General features: G+C 55.9%; 1 protein-coding gene across 1 annotated transcript; it reads right to left on the bottom strand.

Moving 5' to 3' along the window:
• Positions 1 to 15169: 15169 nt before the first annotated feature.
• CIMAP1C (ciliary microtubule associated protein 1C) lies at positions 15170 to 19164 on the bottom strand. The gene is made up of 4 exons (XM_004374763.1): positions 19044 to 19164; positions 17323 to 17433; positions 16369 to 16482; positions 15170 to 15651 (listed from the first exon to the last, which is right to left on the bottom strand). Exons 1-4 carry the CDS (start codon positions 19162 to 19164, stop codon positions 15170 to 15172), a joined length of 828 nt encoding a protein of 275 aa, XP_004374820.1.
• Positions 19165 to 21432: the final 2268 nt, after the last annotated feature.

Here is a 21432-nt window from a genome sequence, read left to right as displayed (position 1 = left end):
GGGGCAGTTCCCAGGCCTGTCTCTCCTGCTGCCCCCACAGCCACAAGACTAATTTTAGCCCTGAAATCAGGCTGCAGCCAGGGGTGTTGGGTTGGAGAAAGCTAGGTGTCAGCCCAGCTCTAAATGCCAGCCCTGGGGGTCCAGCAGGATTACCTGATGGCTGGCCATGCCCACACCCCAGACAAACAGAGCAGCTTAGCCAAAGGGACCCCTACCGACACCCTCACCCCCACCACCCACCCACCTTTGGGCCTTCCTGCTCTCTCTGGGACCCACTCCCCTGCTCCCCACTCAACACCCTCCCAGGCTCCCACACCTGCCCAATAGCAGCCTCATCTTACCCAGGCACACAGCCTCCAGGAGCTGGCCCTGCCCACTTTTGGATTAATTCCCACTGCTCTGTGCTCTCACCAATCAAGTCAGGGTAGTTAGCAGTCAGCACCCCTCCCCTCGCTGAGCCTTTGTTCATGCTGTACCGTCTATGTGGGATGTTTCCACGGACCCCAGAACTGCCTGTTAAAATCCCACCTTGAGGCTCAGATCAAATGCCACCCCCTCCAGGAAGCCCTCCCTGATCCTCGGTCAGAGTGAAGTTCTCACTCCTCCGTGCACCACAGCTCCTTATATTTAGTTATTTGCGGACACACTGTTTCCCCTATGAGACTCTAACTCCTCAGGACAGGGACGGAGTCTTGTTCATCTGTTTCCCTCATAATGTCCAGCATGGTGCTGGGCACACAGGTATTGCTGGGGCAAGGTGGGAGAGGGGTCTCTGAGAGACCAGAGAGGCTGCTGATCTCAGCTCAGCCACTAGTTGGTCCTGTGTCTGTGGCTGCCCTGCCCCAACCCTCACTCCCTTTGAAAACTACCCCACCCCCAGTCCCCTGGATCATTCTGGGTCACCTGAGACCAGGCATAAATGTCTGACCCTAGAGGACAAGCCATAGGTGTTCACTGGCTTCTGACTGGGTCAAAATGGCTCAGATAAGACTCTTCCCCTTATACCTTGAACCAGAACTTTCCAAGAGATGGAGTTAGTTCATGGCAGGGGCCGGGGCCAAAGCCAAGAGCATGCGTCTGGAGCAGCCAGGGTGTGGAGTCAGGCCATAATGGGGGCCACACACAAACCTGAGTTATGGGGGAGCAGCCACCCATGAGGAGGGAGGAAGGAGTCGAGGAGACATCAGAGAACAGCCACCCAAGAGGAGGCCTCCGTTCCTGCTGTGGTGGGAAACCAGGCTGTGTCCATATTACCTAAACAGATCGGATTCAGGAGAGGCCATTGCCTTCACCAGGCAAGGCAAGATCCTTCCCCTACAGAAAAGCTTTCCCTGCCACGTCCTGATCCAGGGTTACGGTGGGGCTCTTCCCCTGGAACCAGGGAAGAGGCAGGGGCTTTTGGAGCTACTTTGAGGAGCCCCCCCGGGAGCTCCAGGGACGACCACAGAGACCACACGCCTGTACTTGCTTCTCTGCTCCTGGAGATGCTACCACTGGGGCTGGAACCACCAAGAAGCCCTGTCATGCAGGAGCCGGACTTGCCAGCACCGCCTGTTGGAAGAATTGAAGCCAGCAAGCAAGGGAATCTGGAAATTATGGTTGCAGGCTTCCATCCTGGCGGTTCAGAACAGCATACAGAAGAAGGGTGAGCGTGGGGCTAAAAGCCAACAGAAAAATAATCCAGACACAAATCCAGCCAGTTCACCCTGGTATGGACCCCACGTCAGAAGCAAGAACCAGGACAGAGAACTTGGTGGCGGTAGAGCAGATCTTTGCAGTATTCCACGCTCTCTGGCTAACGTGAGGGCAGCTGGCCGAAGTTGACATTGGCCAGGTGGTTAGCTTCAGCTCTCTATGGGGGCATCTGGATATCCTGTGAGCCTGTCAGGGTTTCTGGCAGGATGCGGCTGGAGGTCAGGGGCCTGGAACCTGTGTAACCCACTGTGGTGATGCTACCGTCTAAGAGGCCCTTGATGGCAATGATGATGGTGATAAAGATGAGGAGGAGGAGGCAAGGAATAGAAGGCACAGCTCTGCTGTCCCAGGCGCAGACCCAGCCCTCCCTGCACACAGCCCCACCAACCCACCCAATCCCACCTGTCCCCAAGCCCTGCTCTGTGCCAGGGCCATGGGCCACGCTGCCTGGCACGCTTATAATGCCAATTCAATGTCTGCATCTCCATACACAGCTCCACCATGCAGCCCAGGCGACAGGTGACCAGCTAGCTCCCTCTTGTCCCACACGGGCTCTTGCTCAGGGCAGGGGAGCCCAATCTCACTCCTCCTGGGAAGACAAGGTACAGGGACCCCAGAAGGGCCGCAGTATTGAGTGCTCTCCCATGGAGGTTAGTGGCTTCTCTGCTGTGGAAGATAGACCCCTGAACACAGCCCTGGGCCCTGTGTCCCATCCCAGAGGAAAAGACACCCCTCCATGTGGGGAGGCACAGGAATCAGGGCGTCCTGAGTCCACCCTCCAGCTCTGAGAGCAGAGACAGAGGTTGCCTCAGGGCCTCCACTTGCCTGCCCACAGGAGAGTGGGCACATCCCTCAGACAGGTGGACAAGCCTGAGAAGCCAGCATGGAACAGGGCCTGTGTCTCCCAGGGGTGACAAAGAGAGCTGCCTGCCACTCACTGTCACGGCCTCCACTCCCCAGTCCTGTGCAAAGACACTGCTGTGGAAACTCCCAGGCCGAGCCCTGGCCCCACAGGAGGACACTTGAAGGCCACCAGTGGCCATGTGAACCTCCTCTCTGAGCCTCAGTTTCCCCATGTGTGAGCTCCGGAGGGCAGGACCCAGGGCGGCTTCTCTTCTGTTTCCCAGTCTGGAAGCTCCCACGAACGGGGTTGGAGCTCCTCGGATTCTATCAAAGTGCGCCAGGGCTGGACACCCCGGGCCTGAGGCAGACACGGTTCCCTCCCTTCCGTGCAGGGAGGCACTGAAGGAGGGGAAGGTGGGAGAGCCCCCGCAAAGGCCTGGGCTGGGACTGAGCAGGCCGGGGAATGACCTCGCCCCCCTTGCCCCAGCCCCACCCCAGGCGGCCAGTCCCCGAAGAAACACTTCTCCAAGAAAAGGGACCCAGGTGGCAGCCGGCGGTCATAAAGCCTTCTTGAAACAGCTCCTGATGGCAGAGTGTAAGTGCCCTTGCCACCGGGGGCAGCAGAGCTGGTAAATTACCGCTGAGGGCTGCACAACCCCCTCTTCGTATTTATATCCGCCTTGGTGCCTGAAAACGGATATTTATGCATTTTCAATATTCAGGGCAAACGCTCCATCACTCAGCGCTGCGTGGCTGCAGCACATTACCCTGGCCCCGCAGAGGCATTCCTCTTTCACCTGGCTCACCAACTCAGGGCCTTCCATGGGGCTGGGGGGGCGGGGGGGGTCCAGCCTCTGTCAAGCCTCCCACCCCCATCTTCAGGCACCTGTGACCCAGGGGACAGGAGAGGGAAGGAAGGGGCCAGGGCAGCCTCCCTTTGCAGCCTCAGGGCCCACTCAGAGGCAGGGTCTGCATCCCCACTTTACAGATGCAACAGCCAAGGCTCAGTGAGGTTAGGTAGCCTGCATAGTGTCACACAGCATCCTCTCTAGGCCAGGGCTCCTCCCTACTGCAGCCCCTTCTTGTCACCCATGCTCCTTGTGGGGTGACTCGCCCTGATCAGAAGTGGCAGAGCACCTCTCTGTTGCCTTCTGTCTGTAATGCTGTGTCTTGCTTCCTTAACTTTTTTTTCTCAATTTGTCTTTGTCTCCCTGTCTCTCCAGATCTTTCTCTGCATCTCTTTACTCGGGTTTAGTCTCTGTCTCTAGATTCCTCTCTGTGTCTGTCTGTCTGTCTGTCTCACTCCCACCCCCTCCTCCATCTCCCCTCGCACCAGGGTCACAGCCTTTCTCTCCCTGAGCCCTTGACTGCCCACCCTGGCTTTGTCTTGGGGCCAGGGCCCAGAGCAGGGTGGGGGAGCTGCCCAGGTGTCCGAGAGGGCCTCCTTGTGCAGTCTTATCTCCCCCACGCCAGCCCTGTCAGAGGACACCACCCACAGCCCCACAGCAGAAGTGAGACAGATGGTGGGAGGTTCCGGGAAGCAGATTCCCACACAGTGGAAGCCAGTGAAAGAGGGGGTGAGCTCCCCACCCCAGAACTGTGCAGAGGGGGCCCTGACAAGGAGAGTTCTGCACCAGCCCAACCACTTGAGCTTGGAGGGCCCATCTGGTTCTGAATTGGGGCTGAGCAATGAGATCCCTGGACCTGCCCTGAGCCCAAAGGGTTAATGCCCCTGGCCCTGAGGGAAACTTCAGCCTCCTCACTGCCCCCCCACCTGCTGCCCTCCCTTTTCATCCCTCCTGCTGCCCCTTCTCCTCCCTGTCTCTCCCTCTTTCCCTCCCTCTCTCTCTTCCCACCCCCCAACCCCTTCTCCCTCTATCAGGAATCTTAAGAATTAATTAAATGTGCCCTCTCAGCTCCTGTCTCCTCACTGCCCCAGGAAATTAACCAGTCCCTGCACCTCAGGCCTTGTTAGATTCCAAGAAAAAAATAATGCTGCGTGGGCCGTGTGCATGTGTGTGCATGGAGGTGTCCCATGCCCACAAGTGTATATACAGTGCCCACAGGGCACCCCACGTGCCTCTGCACGTTTCCACATGTCTGGTGTGCAGGTTCACCAACGTGGGTATGTCAAGGTACAATTCCGCGTGCCACGCTAGTCTGGAGTTACATACCTGGACATTGGTGTCTTTTGGTGTCTGCATTCAACATGGGTGTCTCTATGTGTGCACTGTGTGTCTTCACATTTAAGCCCACCTCTGTGCATACACGTCTCTGTATTGAATCTATGTGTTTGTACAGTGTCTGGGTAGTACGTGTGTTACTGTGCAAGTCTGTGTTTGGATGTAGACGTGTATGTCTCTGTGTTTTGCGTGCGTGTGTGTGCATACACCTGTGTGTGCCCATCTAACAACATGGTATGCGCGTACGTGTGTATGTATGAGCGCATCTATGTGTAGGTGTGTGTGCCATGTGCTCTGCGCCCCCGTGTGTGCATGGATGCCCAGCACTCACATCTCCTTCCTGGCTGCCCTGGGAACCAGCAGCCTTTTCACCAAGAGGGGCACTGCGCTGCTGTCTCTGGGGTGACAAGGTGGTAGTGGTGGTAGCACAGGTGGCAGGAGCCTGGAGGTAGGAAGGTGGTGGTGGTGCATGGGAAGGAGCTCGCTAATGAGGCCACTTTCTTGCCGGCCTGGGAGCCAGTGCACTAATTATCGCCTCAGTAAGCAGCTCCCCAGGGAAGGGCTGCTGCTAGAGCCCTGCTCTCTCCCTCCCTTGGGACCCCTTTCCCCACCTCTTCCCCATCCTGAGCTGTACAGGAGCCATGGGCACCTAGACGAGAAAGCAGAACTGGGGCCAGAGGCTAGTCCAGTGGTGTCACTAAGGGGACGCGGGGGGTGCGGATCGCAGCAGGTGACACTGTCAGAGGGAGTGACACCAAAATGACTGTCTATAAAATGCTTGTGCAGTGTTTCAGTATAAATTTATTATTTATTATTTAAACTTATATTATATATATTTATTATTTAAACCGCCGGCGCCTCACACTCACTCCCTCCCCCCAAGATTCTAACCGCTACGACCCGCTGCAGGGCGGACTAGTCAACCCGGTCACCGCTGAGAGAAGAGGGACGCAAGGCCGCCTCCCGGCCCGAAACCCCCTGCCCCACGGGTGGGTAGAAGGCCCGGGGACGTGGACGGCGTCGTCTGCGCACGCGCGCGGCATCCATACGCCCCACCCCTATCCCCAACCCCGCCCGCCGGCGACGCCCCTGGGGAAAGGGGTGGCGGGCAGCCCCTTGGCGCCTGGCCCTCCTCATCCACGCCATGTCTTCTGCACTCCTATCCCAGCCCGGGGCAGGGCGGCCACGACAGGATGTGAGGAAAGGCAGGATCCCAGGAGGCGGGGACGCCTCTCCTCCCCTCTGCGCGGAGCGGCCCGCACCTCCTCCGCTGGCACGCGCTCTCCGCCGACCCTGGAACCCCCGGCCGGGACGCGCGCTTCCTGACGGCCGCGGGCCAGGCGCGTGCGAGACCCGCCACCGCTCCGACACACGCAAAGCACGGGGCGCGGTGCCGCAGGGCAGCGGCGGTGGCCCCCAGGGGGGAAGGAGAGCGAGAGAGACACGCAAATTGCGAACGCGCAAGACAAACCCTTGTGTTGAGGGCTGACTTTCAATAGGACTCAGCGAGGGAGCTGCTCTGCTACATAGGAAGCCCTGACCCAGAAGCAGGTCGTCTACAATAGGTTTAAATTTCTTATTTCTGTATGGTCTGGTGGGAGGATGCCCATGAGGGGCGACACTAACTCTAGTGACGCCACTGGGCTAGTCCCACCAGGAGACCCAGGATGCCTGCCTGCCTGCCTGCCTGTCAGCCGGCTGCTAGAAAGTCCGCCATTAAATGCACCCGTCTTGTTAACACAACAGTCTCCAAAAGGCCTCTGTTGAATCCAAATGCGCTTCCAAGGGAAGGAAGCCCTACACACCCGGACCAGCCTCTCCGCAAACAATGAGCATGCATAGGTAAAATAAGCACTGGACTGGAAGTCAGATGGGCTGGCCCCTGATTCCAGCCCTGTGTGACCTTGGGCCAGTCCCTACACTCTCTGGGCCTCAGTTTCCTTGTCTGTAAAATAGGGGAGGAGGACTAGAGCCACTTTGCTCAAAGGGCAGTGTGTGCACCATTCATGCTATGTAAGATGATGTAGATAGTACCCAGAAGTGGGTATCTGCTATTTTAACTCTGCACTTATTTTCATGTATATATTTCATGTATATACTTTCATATATATGTGTGTGTATATATATGATGTGTATAGCAAAGAAGGCTTTGGACATGTTATCAAGAAGGAAAAGGACATCGTGTTTGTTAAAGCAGAGGGTCAGCAAAACAAAGGAAACCTTCCATAAGATGGATTGACGCAATAGCCATGACAATGGACTCAAACGTACTAACAACCATGAGGACCAGACAATGTTTCCTTCTGTTATTCATAAGGTGGTCATGAGTCAGAGCCGACTCAACGGCAACTAACAATATATAGGTGTGGGGGGGGTATTATATATGTATGTGTATGTATGTATGTATATATATCTTTAACTAGCACATCCTATCGCTTAAGACAAAACTCAAAGACATATTTAAATTTAAAAAGTGAGACAGTTTAAAGGAAAATGTAAAGTAAGTAAAAATACAGCCGGCATCTGAGTACAGCAACAGTCTTGAAGGAAGTTGACAAATGACTGGAGTCCTGGGCAGAGGGTCTCGGAGGCCCTTCTCTCCCCCGAGGGGCAGTGGGTTCAGGGCCCCAGTTCCGCTGTGTGAGAAATGCACAGACTGGGCCTGTGCCACCTTGTCCTCGTGACCACCAAGATCAAACAGTATGTGGATGGCAGGAGAATGAGCTGTGGGGTAGGTTGGGCAGGACTTCCTGGGCATGGGCCCTCACGAGACCTCAGAGGATGTAGACAACATCCACACACGTGACCCATGCGGTGTCTTAGGCCAGATGGGGCCAGGGCACAGGAATGGCCCAAGCTGAGCACAGAGGGAGCTGAGTCGGGGCCGAGATGGTTCAGGTTGGGCCTGAGGTGGCCTGGGGGCTTAGCAGGGCAGGCTGCCTGTAGCAGCATCTCCCATGGAGCCTAGGGAGGGGCCACTTGAGACCCCTAGGGCCCGTATAGAGGCCACTCCACAGTACCGCCTGTTCTTCCCAGGGGAGGGCAGCCTGTCCGCAGCCCCAAATGTCTCTGTCCTCCAAGAGGCCAGGTGTGAATCACAAGAATTACAGCCCAGCCCCAGAGTGGGATTTATGAAGCTGCCGCAAGCCAAGCCAGCGGGGAGTGACCACCTGTCAGCCCCCCATTGCCGCTGATTGATGAGTCTGTTTCCTGCCAAGAAAAACTCCCCTCTGTGGCAGACAGTGGAGGAAAAGGCTCCAGGCCCATACCTGTCCCAGATCCAGACCCTCTCTGTCCTCACAGCCACGCCTCCCCTGGTGCCCCCAAACCCTCACGGCTGACACACAGGCAGGAGATGCATCTGAGGGGCCCGGCTGCCTGGCGGGACCTTCGCCCTCCAGACCTGCCATTTTCTCACCGCTTCCCCAGGCCCTTCAAAATCCATCTGCCCCAGCTCCCAAGCCATGAGACCTGCCCAGGACTGCACATGCCAAATTTCAGAGCCAGAATGGGGCTCCGAGATCGTCTAGAACACATGCACACATGCACGCATGCACGTGCGTGCACGCACACATTTCACAGATGAGGAACTCCAAGCCCAGAGAGGGGTGTGCCTTGCCCAAAGTCACACAGTAGCACAGTGGTGAGGCTAAGACCTGAGTTCACAAGGCCCCTGGACTAATTTCAGTGTCTGCTCACAGCTGTCATTGTCCTATGACCGTGGGGGTTAGTTTTCACTCCCAAGAACAGGCCCTCAAATGAGGGCCCTTCTTCAGAGAATGGAGAGGACAGACCTGGTTTGAATCCCTGCTCCACCACTTTGTATAGTAAAGTCACAACTTCTCTGTCCTTCAATTTTTTCACCTGGAAAATGGGGTGCAAAAAATCATCCCAGCCTCCTGGGGTTGTTATGAGGTAAGATAAAACCCCAGCACAGGGACAGGCCCTGGCAGATGCTTCGTAAGTGATGAAGATGGTCTTTCACTATCTCCAATGTCTCAAGGGACCCCTCTGCCTGGTTTGCTGATGGGTTGGGGGTGGCAAGTTCAAAACAGGCAGAGCAGGAGGGGCAAGGAGAGGTCATGGATGGGGCTGCAGGGCAAGAGTGAGGCCACTTCCTGCTGGGAGAGACTCTGGGAGGCTCCCTGGAGGAGGTGGCTTCAAGCAGGGGATGCAGAGCGCCACCTCCCCCTGGGCACCACAGATGGGGTGGGCGGGGGGCAAAGAAGCCCCCTTCCCTGAAAGAAAATCTCAGTCCCAGTCCAGGCTGCTATCCTGGGTGACCTGGGAGAAAGTCCCTCTCCTATCTGGATATCTACAAAACAGGTCAGAGGCCTGTCTACGGAAAATAGCTCCTATGGCAAATAGCTTTCAATTGCAGAATTCTCTCTCACAGCTGGCAATGGAAACTTGGATGGCTGGTAGAAACTCCTCACTAGCACCACTCCTCAAGCGGTGCCCAGGGCATTCGCCCTACCTGCAATACCTCAGTTTCGCCTCTGTGAGGCACCTTCTTTTCGCCTCTGTGAGGCACCTTCTAGCTCTGACCCTTATGTAAGCTGAGGGTCTGGGAAGCCTTTCCAGACCCATCCCCTGCAGTACCCAATTTTTGCCACTGGGCGGCAGGAGGGAGCGAAGCAGAGGTCCAGCCATTTTCTGTCTTCTGAGGCTGCAGCTGCTGCTGGCCATTCCTTCCTCAACCACCGGGTGTGTTTTGCTGCCCCATACCCACAGCCAGCTCTCCAGGGAACCAGAGCTGGGTGACCACCCATATCCAGACACTCAGCTCTCCGGACAGCGCTGCACAGCAGCCAGAATTCTCCCCAGGGGCACATTAACCAGTAAGCACGGTACGCAGGGGCTTAATTTTGTTTACTTACTAATCCGTAGTGCACAATTTCTCATTGGTTCATTCACAAAGATGTGGTGAAAAACAGGCGAAATTGTGCACTACGAATTAGTAAGCACAAGTAAGCCCGTGTGTACCTTGCTTATTGGGTAGTCCATCCCTAATTCTCCCCACTTTTCAGATGGGGAAATTGAGCCCAGAGAAGGGAGGATTTGTTCAAGGTCACACAACCAGGTGTGGCAGAGCTAAGACTCCAACCCTCTTTCTTTGCCCCGGTCCCCATAGTGGAGGCTGTGTGTAATGAGGACTGGAGTCAGACAGAGCTGGGCTGGAATCCCAACCCCAGCTGTGTGTCACTGGGCAGGTCACCCACCCTTTCTGATCCTCAGCTCATGTAAGGCCTGACATGTGCTGAACACACCAGCTACACTTTGTTTCTGGTAGATTTTATCCTTCACAAGAGCAGAGACCATCTCTAACTGACCCTGGTGTCCTCAGAGCCTGGCACAGGGTAGGGGCTCAGAGAATAAAGCCTCGGGATCCTGTTGGAACCTGGCATAAGGGTCTCCCTCCTCAAATCTTTCCACGCCCCTGGATCAACTCAGAGGCCTAAGCTCAACCGTTTCATTGTTCTCCTCCCCTTGGCATCCTGCCTGGTGCCCTGAGACAGTGCTCCTGCTCGCCCTGTTCGCCTTTCCTCCCCACCTGCCTCTCTCTCTCCCCCTGCTGATTCTCACTCCCACCTCTCTCAGCCCCCCTTCCTCTGTCCCTGCCTGTCCCTCCCTCCCTCTTTCCTGCGGAGCCCCTGCTCAGCACTACACACTGTGTTTACAAGACAACGATGACAGTTTTTTATTTCTGTCTTTTGTCTCCTTTCCTCCCCTGAAGGGAAACGTGCTCACAGTCTCCCAGAAAGAAATGAAGGCTTCAGAATAGGAAGGGCAAACAAAGGACAGTGGGGCCCTGGGTGCCCCTCAGCCCCTCCACACCCCCCGTAGACCCACATGCACACATGCGATGCACACACGCGCACACACACACACACACACACATGCAGACACAGTCTTCTTCTCTTCCAAGCCTCCATGAACGGCTCTGTTATTTTGGGGGTAATTGAAAATGTCGATCTTTATTCTAGAGGATAAACAGGGCGGAGGGACACAGAGAGCAAGAGGGAGAGAGAGAAAGGAGTGAGCCCAAGGTGGGGAGAAAGATCTAGAGGAGAGAAAAGCTGGATGGGAGGACATGAACGAGGAGAAGGGGAAAGGAGAGGCCGGAAGGAGGGGCAGGCGGACTCTCCACCCTCAGTGAGCACGGGAGCTGCTCCTTCTGACTCCCACTGGGAATTAAGGGGGACGTGCCCCCCAACAGGAGAGCTGAGTTGAAGCTCCTATGCTAGCCCTTCTGTCCTTGGGATCCTGAGTGCTGGGGCCAGGGGAAGGGGCGTTGACCCCCTCCCAATCAAGCTCATCCTGCCCAGAGGTGGGACCTCAGACTGGAGGGCTGAGAGCCAGCCAGCGGCTCTTCTGACCCAGGGGCTGGGGTGCACATCATGCCCCAACTCCTTCATGAGACCCTCCTGACCACCCCTCCCACTATTCTCTGCATCTCTGGGCGGGGGGGGCGTTTTCATGGCTTGTACATTTCTGCAGGGCAGTAGTGGGTGTGGTGAGCCTGGGTGGACGTGGGGGTGTGCATGAGGTAAGGAGGTGACCGGGAGAAAGTGGTGTCTGTGTGCGTGTGTGTGCGTGTGCGTGTAGTAAAAGGTGTGTGCATATAGCGTACAGTGTGGTGTGTGTGTATCTGCGAGGAGATGGATTGACACGATGGCTGCAACAATGGGCTCAAACACAGAAACAATTGTGAGGATGGCGCAGGACCTGGCAATGTTTTGTTCTGTTGTCCATGGCGTTGCTGTGAGTCAGAACCGACTTGACAGCAGCTAACAACAACACAGTATGAAGCACATATTTGATTATGTCTCTGTGTGCACAGCGTCAGGTGTGTGTGTGTGTGTGTGTGGAGGAAGGTGTAGTGTCTGTTTCTGTGTGTGTGCGTGCGTGTGTGTCTTGTCTCCATGTGTGTGTAGGGTAAGTAAGGGACCTGTGGGGGGGCTGTGCTTATGCACAACCCCTATCTGTATGCCTGTGTATGACGTGTCCATGTGTCCCTGGGGTTGGGGGGCACAGGCAGGTAGGCCCCCTCTTTTGTTCCTGCCCAAGGCCAACAGAAGGAAGCACCCCCAACCTCAGTGTCTACCTCCCCACCCCCCAGCTCCTGGGAGCCACAGAATGATTGGCCTTCAGGCAGGGAACGTGGGTGTCCAGAAGAGCAGGACTGCAGAGACCAGCCCCACGTCCAGCGTCCAGAGGGGTCATGTGACTGCACTTTCACCACCAAACCCTGGCTGGGGTGGCCCAACCTGGAGGCCAGGCCTCTCCGGTGGCCCAGCAAGAAGACGAGAGCTCCATGTGGGCACCGGCCGTGCCCCAAGCCTCATCTACCTTCCAGTGTCTGCTTGTGGTTGGAAAGAGTTGCTTCTCTCCCTCTCACCCAGCCAGTCTGTGCTGCTGGAGGCCAGAGGTGAGCCTCTGCCTTTGCTCCTTGCCTGGGACCAGCCACAGCCTGACGTAGGGCAAGCACTCAGCAAATGTTTGTCATGTCCATGTGACCAAGTACCAGGCTATAAGGCCTAATTACCTGAGGGCACAGGTTTAACCCCTACAAGGATCAGACCAGGGCTTCCTGCCCGATCAAGCTTGGACCTCATAAATTGTTCACAAGGGCCAGGTCAGTACTCAACCAGGCCTAGGAATCCATCCCTTCTAACCTTCTGCAGATCTCTTGTCCAAGGGCAGCATCACAGGGGAGGCAAGGCCAAGGGACAGGGGCTGCTCTGTCAAAAGGTTGATCCCAAGCTAGATGACCCTGTCATTTTACAGGCTCAGGCACAAGGGAGACCCATCCATCTTCCCTGGGGGCGACAGTTCCTTCTTGGAGGGGCCATCTTTCATTGGAACATCTTCATCCCCCAAATATTCTTCCTGAAACCTCCAGCCTTCCCTTGGGATCACAAAGAATGACAGGGACCACAAACTTACCCCAAGGGTTAGTTCTAGCTCAAGGATAGCTTCCCGGCCCTGCTCACATCTGGTGGCAGCTTGGGCCAGGCTGAGGGTCTGTCCCAGACTGAGCCTTGGAGAAAATTAAGATTTCGTCCTCATATTGGTCAAGCGTCTCAACCCAGACTGAGCCCTGACCCTGATCATAGACTGAGCCTTGACCCTGGTCACATACTGTGCCCTGACCCTGGTCACATACTGTGCCCTGATCCTGATCACATGCTGAGCCCTGACCCTGGTCACATACTGAGCCCTGATCCCGGTCATATACTGAGCCCCAACCCTAGTCACAGACTGAGCCCTGACCCTGGTCACAGACTAATCCCTGACCCTGCTCACAGACTGAGCTTGGACCTTTATTTAGAAACAGGCAATTAATTTATTATATGACCATGGCCAAAGTTATTTCCAGAGTCTGGGCCTCTGTTTTCTCATCTTTTCAATGAAGGACCTTGGGACTGGGCTAGGCACCCTTACTACCCTATTCAGAGGAGGAGCTGTCCAAAGATTGGTCTGCCACTCCCCTGACCTGGTGACACAGGGGAGCATTGGTTCCTGCCACCTGCCAGCCCCCGCCCCCACCCAACACTTTCAGCCCAAGCATCACTAATTCTTGCAGCCGCCGAGATAAATGGCATTGTCGGCAAAATGACATCTTTCTAATCTGCTGCAAGACAGATGGGTCCCCAAGCTCACTCACTCTCTGGAGAGCCTGCCTGGGCCAGCCTTGTTGATGAGTAGGGAGAACAGGACAGATACAATAGCCAGGGCCTGGGGGGCAGGGTGGGGTGGCAGAGGGATTCCGGGCTCAGAATCAGGTATTGGGATTTTCTACACGACCTCTTTTTTAAATACTTTGTTGTTGTTGTTTTCATATTCCAAAGATATTCTCTGCTCCTTTCTGTCCAAAGTTAAATCATCAATTCAATTTTCAATTTCAATTAAAACTTGAATATTATGCAAATTCATAAGAATGAGCCATCAGACACCATTTTGGTTCTAAGTGGCCATTTCTTCTTGTCTCCCTTCATTCTTGGGGCAGTGGCTGGGGAAGGAAGTGCCGCTGCCTGAGCCATGGGGTCTCCAGGCTCTTCCAGCCCCCTCTTCTCCCCACTAAGCCCCTCTCCCTCCTTGTTTCCCTCCTCCCTCCCAGCCTCAGATCTGTCCTCAGCTGCAGCCCCCCCTTCCCCATCTCCCTCAGACAGCCAGGTCAGGGGTAGAACCCTCCCCACCTACCTGTGGCCCAGGGAGCTTGGAGAGGGGCTGGGGCCAGGGGTGGGAGGAGTCTGGTATGGATGCCAAGAGTTAAGGAAGGACAAATTCCAGCCACAGAGACCTCAGCCTCCCCAGAGACCCCCAACCCCGCCCCGCCCCAAGACCTGAAGGAAAGCAGGTGTCTCTCTGCCCAAAAGGACGGAAGCTGGAAGGGGGCTGGGCGCGGGGGGCGGGGGGCGGGGGGCGGTTGGAAGAGCTGAACTCGACAAGTGGGGCAATGCTGCCCCCTCCTGGCTAGTCTGCGGCACTGAGAGACTAAGCCACTGAGCTAGGGGACACACAAGCGACTCTCCAAAAACAGCGTGTGACACGCAGACCCCCTTCCAGAGACCAGGTCCTGCTCCAGTCCCTTCGCCTCCTCCCTAGGTTCTGCCCCTCCTGTCCAAACTTCTCTCACTGCCGCAAACACTGAAATACTAAAAACACAGGTCTTATCTAGCTCATCACCCTCAGGACAAAGCCTGAGTCCCCTCCAAGCTGCCCATGATCTGGCCCCAGCTATCCACTCAGCCTCCAGCACCCCAGGCTCCCGCCTCCTGAGCTTTCCCCAGTTCCCTGTCCCTGCACCCTGTGGCCCCACCTGTACGCCTTTGCCCCCCTGGTTACCTCCACCAGGAACGCCCTCCCATATACTCCACCTCCACTTATTCTTTGGTCCCTCCCCTAAGAGCCCCACCCCCACCCCACCCCCGGGCAGTTCCCCCGTCCCCAATCAGAATGACCCCTTCCAATTGCCCTGCTTGGACACTGACCACTGTCAGGGATCAGAGTCACACAGTTCTGGGGCCAGAGAGTAACCTCGGCATCCTCCAGGCCACCCTCCTCTATGTCCAGAGGGCCACCTGAGGCCCAGAGAGGGATGGGAGCTGCAGAAAATCACACAGCATGTTAATGACTGGGTAGGACTAGACCTCAGCTCTCCGGAGTCCCTGCCCAGGGCTCCTTGGAGGACATGTTGCTGCCTCCGCCAATGAGACCTCCCTCAGCCCAGAGACCCCTGCGACGCCTCCTGGTACCCCAACCCCTTGCCCAGGGCAAAGCCCAGAAAAAGCAGTCATGAGTATTTGAAAAATAGAAGGATCCATAAATAAAAACATTGTGGACACTCCGCAGGCTTCTGAAAGCCTTGGTGGAGTCGTTCTGCTGGAGATGGGAAAATAAGCTCTGTGGGGTGGAGCGGGGCAGGTGAGTGCACCGGGACCTCAGTCACGAATGTGGACGACCAGCGGGCACAGGTGGGGCGAGTGCTTGACGCCCATGGTGAAAGCAGGTGGGCGGGGCTTGTGCAGAGTGACTTGCTGCACGTCGTGGGAGGCGGGGCCGGGCCGGGGCATGCGGTCCACGGGGTAGGGGAAGCGCTTGGCCATGCTGTAGATGGGGCTGCGGTGCTGGTAGACGGATGGCTCAGGCCGGGCGTGCATGGCGGGTCCCGGGCCTCCCGCCACATCCTCCTTGTAGAACCAGTTCTTGTCCAGGGAGGCCAAGCTATAGCAGGGGGTGGCTCGGTTGGCGGGGGTGTTGGGCCCCAGCAGGAGTGGCAGCTGGTACTGGTTGGGGGCCGGGTTGGGATCCATCACTCTGTATGGGCACCGGTAGCCGAAAGTGTGCTGGGGAGCCCTGCGTTCCCCCGGTGGGTGGACCTTCTCAAAGCAGTAGTGGCAGGAGGCTGGGGTGGGACTCAGGCCTGGAAGGGGCAAAAGAAGGAGTCTCAGGCCAGAGGCCAGGCCACACCCCTGGTATCCATCTAATGGGTCCAGTTGTTACTGAGGTCTTGTTAGCCTAATGTGATTTCAATATAACCTCCTTGGCCTCGGGGCAGGGGCATGACTCCTGCATGAGGCTATGGGCGAGGGGAGGGGCAGCAGGGTGGTGACTTAGCTATCTTCACATCAGGACTGTGACACTGGTGTCATATATATGAACCATAAGTGTCATCATAACACCACCCTTGGGCTCCAGCATCCTGACATCATCCCTGTGACAGCACCACGAGAATACCCCGAGATCACTTCGGCCCATAAGCTCATTAGCATGACAATGTCACTGCCATGGCACGAGCCCCGTGACATTTTTATCATAACATCACCCCGTGACATACCACAACAAAAAGCCAAACCCGTTGCCATCAAGTCGATTCCGACTCTTAGCAACCCTACAGGACGGAGTAGAATAGCATTGGCTTAAAGACATGAGCACTGTAACACAGACATGGTGATGTCGGCATCGTGACATCGGTGTCCTGATGGGACATTGCAGGGAGACACCAGCATCCACAGATACACCTAGAGACAGGTCATGACCCTCTGCCCCTCCTTCAGGTCCTAAGGGTGAAGCCTAGCTCCCCCATCCCCCACCGCCCTCCCCAGCCCCAGCCCCAGCCCCAGCCCCAGCCCCATCTTACGCAGGTTGGAGATGTGCTCCCCCATGGGGACCTGCGGACAGCTGGACATTCCAAACCTGGTTATTTTGGGATCCAAGAAATGGCAAGGCCCGGGGCTGCACACATCAGCAATCTCTGCAGGGAAGCCAAGGAGAGGGCTGGTCATCCCAGAGGCCGCCCCAGGGTGAGGCTGCAATGCCTCAAGCAAAATCTGCCTCTCCCCAAGAGAGGAGCAAGGGCTCTTGAGTGTTTCCAAGACCCTTGATTTCCTCATCTGTAAAATGGGACTTTTGACACATGGCCAGCCATTTTCAAGAACTTGTTCAAACGAACAAATAAAACAACAGCTGCTTGCTCCGCTGCCCACCCGAGCAGGGATTGGTGCCAAGGGGTAATAATAGCCACTGTGGGTAATTAGGGTATTAGGAAGGGGCCTAGCCCCAGCCAGAGGGTTCCCCTACTGAGGAGGGCGTGTCTCCCCAGGGAGGGGCCTGGCTGTTGCCTAAGATCTCAGACCCCCAGCTCCACAGCTCCATGCCCCCACCCAGCCTCTCCTTCTCCTGGCCTTGGCCAGCAGCCTCTGCTTCCCACCCCACCCCAGGGTTCTAAGCCACCTGGGAACTCTGAGGGCTGGCCACTCCCTACAACCTGCAGCTCTATCTGCCCAGCCACTGGGGCAAGTGAACCCAGCAGAACACGAAGACCAGAGCTGAAGATGGTGACAGCATCCCTTCAAAGCTCCCTGGGGAGGTCTGCTGCAAGATATCCACAGAGACGCCTTCAGAGGGGCGAGTCGCTTGGGCATCTCTGCTGGTTTCCTTCTGGACCCAGGGGGCCACCTAGGTGTCCCACATGGGGCGGGCGTCTGTTCCTGGGGTCTATGACTGCAGAGAAAGTCTCCATGCCTCTCACTGGCCCCCAGCCATCCTCACAATCCCCCACCTCCAAAGGGAGGGCGCGCGGGCCACCACTCACGCTTCTCCGAGTGCCGGGTGTGCAGGGTGTAGGCCGGCTCCTGGAACATGGAGATGTCATGGTCTAAGTAGCCCGTGCAGGATGACCGGAGGTATTTAGCCGGCCCCGGACCTGGGAGGGTGGACAGGAGAGCCTTCAGCCGGGGCCTGCTGGATCAGAGGCAGGGAAGACCCAGACGCCATGCACCGTGAGAATACTGGGGAGCTTTACTCCCAAGAAGGAGCCCTGGTGGTGCAGTGGTTAAGCTCTCGGCTGCTAACCAAAAGGTCGGCGGTTTGACCGACCAGCAGCTCTGCGGGAGAAAGATGTGCCAGTCCGCTTCCATGACGATTACAGCCTTGGAAACCCTATGGGGTAATTCTACTCTTCCCTATAGGGTTGCTATGAGTTGGAATCAACTTGATGGCAACGGGTTTATTTTAGTTTATTTTTTGCTTTTTTCTCCCACGGATGTCACACTGCCACAAATCCCACCATGGAGCTGCTTCCTTTAGAGGAAGACTGTTTCCCGATAGTATGCAATTTCCTTTGGAGAGACAGTACATGATAATAAAGGTAATGTTGTTGTGAGCTGCCATCAAGTCAACCCCTGGCTCATGGAGACTCCGTGCGCAAGGGAACAAAATGCTGTCCAGTCTCGAGCCATCCCCATGATTGGGTACGGATCAGATGACTGTGATCCATAGGGTTTTCACTGGCTGTTTTACAAAAGTAGATCGCTAGGCCTTTCTTCCAGCTTAGTCTAGAAGCTCTGCTGAAATCTGTTCAGCATCATAGCAACACACAAGCCTCCACTGACAGATGGTGGCTGCGCTTGCTGTGCATTGGCTAGGAATCAGACTCAGATCTCTGGCATGGAAGGCGAGAATTTCACCATTGAACCACCACTGCCCCTCTAATAAAGGCAATTAGAACAAATTGCCGTTGATTCCGATGCATGGCAACCCCATGTGTTGCAAAGTAGAATTGTGCTCTATAGGTTTTCATTTCTATGACCTTCCAGAAGCAGATTGCCAGTTCTTTCTTTCGAGGTGCCTCTGGGTGGGCTTGAACTGCCAACCTTTCAGTTAGCAGCCGATGCTAAAGCGTTTTCGCCACCCAGAGATTCCAATAAAGGTAACAGTTACAATAAAGGTAATAGAACTTACTCTGTGCCCAGTAGGCACATTTTCTATGCATTATTTCATTGAAGTCTCCCAACAACCCTTGAAGGTAGATACTATTGTTCTTCTCATCTTACAGATAAGAAAACTGAAGCTTAGAAATATCAATTTGCCCTAAATCACACAAGCTGGTAAAGAGAAAATTCTGTGAGTCAGCAGAGCTCAAGCATCTAATCACTATACTAAGTCACCTCCCACCTAGAGAAATTAGCAGTCGTTAACAACATAGTAGGAATTAGTTTGTCCACTCTCAGTTGAGAGTCAGATTCAAGGAAATTAAGAAAGGTTAAAGCTAGGTTAAAGGCTCCACTGTAGTCTCTAGCCTTCTCCCAGAACTGGTCTCTGCCTGCCTCAAGCTCCTGCCCTCCCCCACTTCCCTGAAAACTCCCAGCAGCCTCTAGTGCCTGTGAGGTTCAGCTTGCAGACGCAGGTCTTCTGTAGGCTTTGAGGAGAGTCTGGAAGGGACTTTTCAGGAGGCAGGACTGGCAGCCCGAGACGTCCTTGGCAGCCCGGTAGAGAGGGGAGTGGGCCCAAGCTAAGGGCAGGCCCTGCTCTCACCTTTGAGCATGGCCATGATGACAGGAGTCTGCTTTACTTCCTGCCTTGAGGGCAACTGCACCTTCTTCTCGGGGTGCTGCCCATAGAACACCGAGTTCCTGGCCCCCTTGGGTAGTTTCATGGCTGGGGATGGCGGGGAGGCAATAAAAACTAAAGCAGGATTCTAGCAGCAGGCAAAGAGCTGGGACTATGTGGGGTCTGTACAGAGGCCCCCTGCCCCGGGCCCCTCAGTCTACTCTCTCTCCCCGCCCCAAGGACTGCATGGGGGCTGGGAAGGAAGCCGGTCCTCTGGCTGGAGCAGCTGAGGCTGTCTGGGGTGCAGCCAGTTGGGAGGCCCGGCAGGATGGAGCTGGGAATGACATCACACCAGAACTTGGACTGTGAAGCCCTGAGTGTTTATTTCTCCTGGTTGCCGAGGTATCTGAGCTGTGTCGTAGAAGTTCTATGCTGGGAGCTCAGTAGTGGAACCCTGAGACTCAATCCAACTGCCCCCCTCCCCCCATTTCCAGCGAGGCTAAACAGCCTGAGGGCCCCCATGACCCTGGGACAGAAAGGGAAAGGGAGAGGTGGAATGATGGAGCCAGTTCTTCACCTGCTGTGGGTGCTCTCAGGTCGGGGAAAGGTGGTTGGGTCATGGAGGAAGGGTTTCTGAAGCCTGCACAGCCCCGCTGGGGGCTCTCTAGCCCTCTGTCTCTCCCATCCATCTCCCCAGGCTCTGAACATGCCCTCTCTTCTCTCAATGTCTGTTTTTCTTTGGGAAAGGATCCAGCCAGCTATTCCTAATCGAGGTGTGACTGTCTGATAGCACCTTCCCAGGCTCAGATCCATGTCTAGCTCAAGGAACACTGTGCTTGCTGGTGGCATTTCAGGCAGGGAATGGAAGGCAAGTAAAGGAAAGATGGAGGGGTGGCACCAAGGCCACAAGAGGCCACTGCCTATGCCTATGGCCAAGAGCGCCCTCTAGGGGAGGGGGCGGGGGAGTATTGGAGGGCATAGTGAGGAATAAGGAAGATGCCCAGCCCTTGACTGATAAATGAACCCCAAGGCTGAGGAAATGGAGACCCCTTCATCCATTCACCAGGGGGCTTTGGGGTGTTGGAACCTGCAGAAACTCCCACACAACCCCCACCCCACCTCCCCAGTTCATAACTCAGACGGAGGATTTAATCTCAACCAGATAAGAGAGTTTTCCTTCTTAGGAAGCAAATGACTTCTGGCTTTCGAGAGGGAAACTGAGGCCCAGAAAGGAGCAAGGACTTGCCCTGCGTCTCCCATTACCTCCGTAGCAGAGATGGAACCAGGACACAAACGCCTGCTTCAGTACAGGGCTGCCTCCACAGCCTTGATCTAATGAAAACCTAACCGTGCTCTGGACTCATTCCAACCAGCAGGCGCCATGAGGACGGAGCAGCAGAGCAGCAGAGCAGCCAGCGGGGGGGCTCTCACCAGAGGCCCTTTTGGGGACTAAATGGCTCAGAACAGAGGGCAGCCCCCACCCCAGAGGTGGCAGACCCTCCCCGCATTCCTCACACTCCCACGGGGCAGACAAGTCTCTGGTTCTGAGGAGGCCACAGAAGTGTTGGGCCTCCTGACCTCAGCCCTGAAGGTCCCCCAGGGCTGATCGCAGCCAGATCTGGAGCAAGGAGCCCCACGTTCCTGGTCTGTGAGGTCTCCAGTTGTTCATTCCAGGGAGCTCCCTGGCCCCCTCACTGCACTGTCCTTGTGCACAGCTCTCATGGGGATACTGAGACACCCCCACACCTCAGCAAGTCCCAAGCCTCGCCACCTACACTCCAGACACTCCGTTCCCTCCAGCTTTAAACGGGGACCCGGATCACCTCTGAGGACGGCCCTCAGCCCTTTTCCAAGCTGGCTGTCACTCCCACCCCCTCATAATTCAGAGTACAAGGTAGAGTGGGTCACAGGTCCCCTTGGTACCTAGACAGTGCCCCCTCCCCATCAAGAACACCACTTCTCTGAGAACTCCACCATGCAGGCATGCCCTTCTTCATCTCCTCAAGGGCTACCACCTGCCCCTCACCTGAAACCCTGGGGCCCTGGCTCATGGTCTTCTACCCCACTTATCCTGGTGACTTAGCCTCTCCAGGGACCACCCACTGATCCCCTGGCCTCCCAGTCCCCAGACTTCCTCCAGATACCTCCCTTCAGCGGTGGTTCAGCGGTAAAATCCTGGCCTTCCATGCAGAGACCCCACATCAATTCCCAGCCAATGTACTGCACGTGCAGCCCCACCTGTAAATGGAGGCTTGCGTGTTGCTATGATGCTGAACGGGTTTCAGCGGAGCTTCCAGAATAAGACAAAATAGGAAGAAAGATTACTAGGCTATCTACTTCCGAAAATCGCCTATGATTTTGGGTCATAACAGTC

Source organism: Trichechus manatus, unplaced genomic scaffold (assembly GCF_000243295.1).
Source record: "Trichechus manatus latirostris isolate Lorelei unplaced genomic scaffold, TriManLat1.0 scaffold00030, whole genome shotgun sequence".
Taxonomy (NCBI): domain Eukaryota; kingdom Metazoa; phylum Chordata; class Mammalia; order Sirenia; family Trichechidae; genus Trichechus; species Trichechus manatus.
Note: the sequence above shows the minus strand (reverse complement) of the source record. Positions and strands in the feature narration are given on the sequence as shown.

What these genes read in the sequence shown, in the direction of transcription:
- CIMAP1C (XM_004374763.1), bottom strand. Translation starts at nt 19,164, where the DNA reads ATGAAACTACCCAAGGGGGCCAGGAACTCGGTGTTCTATGGGCAGCAC. An exon ending in CACCCGGCACTCGGAGAAGC is followed by an intron (nt 16,483 to 17,322) that starts GTGAGTGGTGGC and finishes GCTTCCCTGCAG; the next exon opens with AGATTGCTGATGTGTGCAGC. An exon ending in GGAGCACATCTCCAACCTGC is followed by an intron (nt 15,652 to 16,368) that starts GTAAGATGGGGC and finishes TGCCCCTTCCAG; the next exon opens with GCCTGAGTCCCACCCCAGCC.